Source organism: Cupressus sempervirens, chromosome 5, assembly GCF_028749045.1.
Source record: "Cupressus sempervirens isolate cs-2001-9-10 chromosome 5, ASM2874904v1, whole genome shotgun sequence".
In the NCBI taxonomy this organism is placed as follows: domain Eukaryota; kingdom Viridiplantae; phylum Streptophyta; class Pinopsida; order Cupressales; family Cupressaceae; genus Cupressus; species Cupressus sempervirens.
In genome coordinates this window covers 878,664,008-878,670,141 of record NC_143122.1, presented here as the reverse complement: position 1 = coordinate 878,670,141, position 6,134 = coordinate 878,664,008, and the positions used below count along the sequence as shown (strand labels likewise).

Here is a 6,134-nt window from a genome sequence, read left to right as displayed (position 1 = left end):
TTCATAGTTGAGCATTTGTCATGCTTATTATTGAAATTTTGTATTGAAAAAATAAAATGAATTTATATTTTTAAAAAATTATGGAAAAAATTATACTATGACATTCCATAGGAAAAAATGTTAAACTTTTTAAATATATATTGTTTTACATTATAACAGAAATGAGTTTCAATATGCCTAGGCTAAAACTAGCTTATATATATTTTTGTATATATATATATATATATATAAGGCAAGAGTTATCCTTCTTGAGGCACCTATTGTACTGAGGCAGTTTATGAAATAGGCACGAGAAAGATAACTCTCGACTTTTTTATATATATAATCTAGTTTATATTAAGAATATCCAAATTTTGCAAACTGCTCTTGGAAACTTATTTGGAGTCCCTCTTTATAGGAATCCGATTGGAATTCCAACTCCCATCTTTAAAAACAATCACTTCTAATTTATATTGATCCTTCTTACATGCAGAATGATTCTATATCTTACTATCCCTTAATATTGTAGGTTCTTAAAGAACCTTTGCATCCTTTGGAATCAAGAAAAGAGACCGAGGCTCCTCATCTTCCGTAATATTTTATTTACAATTAGTCAAATTTTTCAAATTTATTGTTGAATCTCGGAAATATTTTATAATATTTACAATCATAACGATTAGTCAGAAATATCGCCCGCTTTTCCGAGATGTTGCACTAACTCATAAAAAGCATCCACAACTATATTGTCCTCACCCATAACTAAGACTCCCATCTGTACCAAATCGTCTTCCAGCGAATCGCGCCATATATCAAGAGAGAAAGAAACTTCGCATCCCCGGAGTGAAGATTGTAGGAAAACGCCAATGTATAGACATTCTCCTTCCGGCAGACTAAACGTTCCAGTGTCCTTCTCCATATCGAGAGCCTTGTCATCCATCGTTGAATTTATAAGAAGGCATATCATCACGGCCTCGTTGGCCGAACGATCCTCGGAAAAGACATACTTCCAACAAGTATACTCGCAATTCATGTCATCCTGGTCAGTCGTGTAAGCCGTCTTCAGACGGTCAAGCGAGTCAACCAAAGTGACACCGGGAAAAGTAAAAGACCCCACCATCGCCTCCACGCCAGGCTCTGGCCTTGCACAAATTTCAAACATGGATGGCCATTTCTGCCACAAATTATGTTGTACGTAGAATCAACCACTGATCACTTATATTACAATATTAATAAGTTCAATTATGTAAAAGCTATTATTACCTCTCTGTTTAAAGACTGGAGGAGAGGTTCGAATGCTGTTATGTGGCATTCGGTTGCGAGGCTTACATCACTCAAACTCCCGCTATCATTGAGACTCTCTATCACTGGCAGCACCCCTTCGCTGCGTAAGCTGAAGCACTCGAACGAACTGCAATTTTCTAACACTTGTATTTTGCAAAGCTTATTACAGGAGTCCACAAGCAGATACCTGAGCTTGACCAGACCATGATCAAGGCTTATGCATGGAAGATTTGAACAATCTATCAACTCAAGTGTCTCGACAGATATTGGCAAGCTGTCGATCTCTACCAACTCATGACTCGTGGAAATGTGTATGTCTTTCAGATTTGAATAACATTTAGTAGAGATTGATATCCTAGACACGCCACACCGTTCTATATGTAAATCTGTGAGGCTGTCCAATGTCGACGAAGAACACCCCGGCTGGATTACAAATTCTGTGAGCAATATGGGGCAGTCGCGAAGAGTCAGACGTTGAAGGCTACTCAGCTCCACAAGTGCTTCCGACGTGATCATCAACTTGCTGCACCGCTGGATATTAAGATTCTGTAGATTTCTCAGATCGCCGAACTTGCTAGGCAGCGATTCCAGATGATGACAATCAAAAAGCACTAGGCGCTCCAGCGATTGCAGACTGCAGAATTCATCTGGTAGACCTTCAATAGGAGCTCCTTTGCCATCAAAATATATGTCTTTTAAATTGTTTAGGAATCCTATTGACCTCGGAAATCTCTTAAAATTTCTGGCATTAATAATGTTCAGCACTCTCAACTGCACAGGAGGCTGCAACCACGTACATTTGTAATAAGGCAAGATCATTCAAACAACTAATATAGATTTTCAGGTAGGGTTGCATATATAACTGTAAAGAAAAGGAAGATGCTTACACTGGCTTCCTCGCTCCACGGTTCTTCTAATTTAGAAGCCTCACGAAGTTCTAAAATTCTCAATTTCTTCAACGAAACCCATGATGGAAGAGCTGTATGCGGAAAGTTGCCCCATCGCAGCGAGACAAGGCCTTCTGATAGAGGTGATAATTCTTCTGTAAAATAGTTGTTCTCAACATCAAGAATTTTTAAACTCCGCTTCCACTTGATTCCTCTACCTGATTCTCTGAAAAACTCCATAAATTCTTCATAAAACTCATCTATTTCGACTTTTATTCCCCGAATCGGCGTGTTTTCCTAAATGGAATTAAAAAAAAATCATCTTACTTATAAAATAAAACAATTTGATTTACGAACAATCACTTTAACAGAAATATTAGATAACATTAAAAAACAAGATATTAAACTCACCTTCCCCTGATTCTCGATGTGGGTAATTTGCTGGCTTGACCAAAGCCGGTATGGTGACCATGTCAACGAAATGTTGATTCCTAAATCTCTTAGCAGATCGTGCATTGTCAAGCAGCTTCCCGAATCAACCTCAACCAAACACTTATCTATGAGTGTTCCTAAACTGCCTGCCCAACTCCATCTAGATTCCTCCCACACTGCAATGGCCAAATCCATTTTTGTTCCTCTGAAGAAACATGATATATCTAAAAATATCTCCTTTTCTTCCCCATCTAGTGCTTCGAAGCTAACCATAAGTATGGTTTTAATGTCTGGGTGCAATGAACCAGAGAACTTCTCTAACTGACCATTCCAAAATTCTTTGCCCTTTCCATGCACAAGTGCTCCTAAAACCTTAATGGCTAATGGCAATCCCTTGCATATTATTAAATACTTTTTAACCAGACATTCAAATCCATCTATTGGAGAGGGTTGTTCGAAAGCATGCCAGCAAAATAGTTCTATAGCATGCTTGGGGCTTAAATTTTTCATCTTATAAATTGAATTAGAAGGAATTCCCCATGATATCAGAATACCAGGATCTCGACTGACAACTACAACAACACTACCATGCGAAAGACTGTTTCTTGTTGGCAAGAAAGATTCCAATTGATCTTGGTGATCTACATTGTCTAAGATAATCAATACCCGAACAAGTTTCAAATGTTCTGCTAAGATTGCTTTTCCTTCCTCTACACTATCAATTGATACATCTTTTGAGCCGCCAAGGTCTTGGAACAATTTTTTCTGTATTTTATACATATTTTTATTTGGTACATCTCGTACATTAGAAACAAAACTACATCTGTAAAAAGACCTTATCATCTTGTTGTAATATTTTTTTGCAAGTGTGGTTTTTCCACACCCTCCCATACCTGTGATCCCCATTATTGTTACATCTTTAGAAGATTCCATCATTTTTTTCTCAAATTCTTTTAAGATTTTATCAAGACCCACAGGGTGTTCAGGCATCACAAATGGAGTCTTCTTAGGGTGCTCCAGAACATAATTTGCAATAATCTTCAACACCTCTTTATCAAACACTTCTTTATCACTAGACAAAAATGCATTTTTGGAAAAGAAAAACGTCAACCTTAATTAAAAAAAAATCAGAAATGAATCTTATATGTTTAATACATTTTTAGCTGATAAAAAAATTAAGGAAAGATAAAAGCTTCCATGTCGAAAATTAGACAGGCTTTACAATCCAAAATAGATTTTTTAAATCTCTCAACGAGACACTTAATCTTATCTTGTAAATTATGTTTCCGATCTATGTGTAAAAGAAAAGAATCCATTAATCTCTAGAAAAACAGTATTCGCCACTTACTCGTTGCTGTTGACAATGTGGCCTTTGAGATATGAAACCGTTTGCAGCGCCGACTTCCAATCCGCAATCTTCTTTGGATCATATCTCTTCTTGCGTTCAAGCTTGGCAAAATCTTCAGCGTACTTCTCTTTTATCCAACGAACATGATTCACATCAACATCGTAGAACACAGGAATGACTTTCTGGCCAGTTTTCAACATGAGAGACAGCTCTTCGAGACACCAAGTGGATTCTGCGTATCTCGGTGAAAGGATAGCAATGTGAAGGAATGAAGTTGTGATGGCGCGGTGGATTTCAGAGGGTATGGAATCGCCAAGATCAAGCTCAGGTTCGTCTAAGAAAACTCCAAGGCCCATTAGTTTGAGGGCACGATAGACAGAGGCGGCTAGGGTTTGCTTGGTGTCGGTGCCACGGTGGTTTATGAACACATCGTACTGCACCTTCTTTGTTGAAGTTGAAGACGATGCATGAGATGTAGACGGCACAGACGGGGCCATAATCTCTGCGAAGGCAGAGTCGGTAATCTCATTTCTTCCTGCCATGGGAGTGAATCAAACGCAGGGCTAGAAAGAAGGGAAGACGGGAGGGGGGAAAAATTAAGTAATAGAAACAACACAGATCTAACCACAGATTTTTTTCCAAGCTGTTTTCTCTGGTGAGAAGTGGTATAGCCGAAATGATATGACCATTACGGCTAAAGATTGCCGTGCACAGCAAGCACGAATTCTAAACCTACAAAAATCGTCATACGCGGAAAGGAAAAATATAGACAGATTTTGGCAGCTTAAAGTAAAATAATCCGAGAGGAAGTCGGTGAGGAAGTCTGTGAGACATTTCGAGGAAACTACACAAATCTATGTACGCGTTTTCCGTAGATTGGTGGGACTGGGAAGCGGCCCCAACAAATTTGGAAAGATGGATTCAAAGCCAAAATATCACATCATAATGAGTAAATATTCAACGCAACCATGGAAAAGCACATAGACTCTCTTACACCGAAAGAGCAGAATCAAAAAGGCTTACGCATGGAAGATTTGAACAAGCTGACAACTACGACTGCTCTCACACGCGAAAGAAAATTGCGCACAATAGACAGGACTTGTGAAACTTTGGAAAGCTGCATGAACGGTCAGAAGTCATCGAATGGCCGGCTGGAAATTAAAATAACAAAGTCATTGTTATGCAGTGGCATCTTATGTTTTTCATAGTAAACTTCTGAAAATTAAAACAAGAGCTCTAAGCGAGCTTGAGTCCCTGCCTTAAGATATAATATAAATAGTTGGGAGCTTTTGGGAGCTTTTGTAAAAATATCTACAACCTAAGTAGGCAGCCGTATTTATTTGCATCTCGACATGTGTTAAAAGACACAAATAATTATGTGAGATATTAATTTTATAAAATTACGACTTTGATAATTATTTAATTAAAATGACAATAATTATTATAAATATGTCAAATACGTCTAAAGATATAGCAAATTTAAGTTTATGTATTCATATTTAAAATATTTTATTTTGTTCATAAATTCTTTCTAGAAAGTTTGAAGAATTACTTTTATTTGTATAAGAATTATTTTATTTATCTTAGTTTGTGAAAAATATGTCTAATGTTTATATATTTAATTAGTTAATGCATTTTTTTAATATTTCATTTGACCAAAAATTATAATTTGATAGATAAATAAATATAAATATTGAAAAACTGTACATACAACACAAATTTTGAATGGTTTTACAGGTTTAATATTTCTATTTTTAATTTAGTTAAATAATAAATAAATTTATAGATTAATGAAAAATGAATTTTACTATTTATGCATTTAAAAAAAAACTATTTAATGATGTTGATAAATATGAAAAATTTAGTAATAATATTATGTAATTTTTGAAAATGTTATTAAAGTTTTTAAAACATTTTTTACAATGTTATATATGTATAACATCTTGCTTAGTCTTAACTAAAATATTATATTGATTAAATATTGATTTGATATTAAACTATTTATCTTTGATTTGATTAAACTAAAAATAAAAAATATTTAATCTTTCAAATCATGAACATAACATAAATATAAAACAATACTTAATATACCCCTCCCGTGGCTATGTGCAAATCAATAAACAAAATATGAAATCAACGTTTGAGAAGAATGACATGGTTTTGGTATGTGGCATAAAATCACATGTCTTGGAATATTTATTTTTAAA

The 6,134-nt window shown here is 35.5% G+C and overlaps 1 protein-coding gene across 1 annotated transcript; it reads right to left on the bottom strand.

The window, feature by feature from the left end:
• Positions 1-555: 555 nt before the first annotated feature.
• On the bottom strand, positions 556-4,723 carry LOC149558738 (disease resistance protein Roq1-like). Its single transcript, XM_089832830.1, has 5 exons — positions 3,928-4,723; positions 2,559-3,651; positions 2,148-2,444; positions 1,240-2,043; positions 556-1,150 (listed from the first exon to the last, which is right to left on the bottom strand). The coding sequence occupies exons 1-5, from the start codon at positions 4,467-4,469 to the stop codon at positions 656-658; spliced, it is 3,231 nt and encodes a 1,076-aa protein (XP_089688956.1). The 5' UTR covers positions 4,470-4,723; the 3' UTR covers positions 556-655.
• Positions 4,724-6,134: the final 1,411 nt, after the last annotated feature.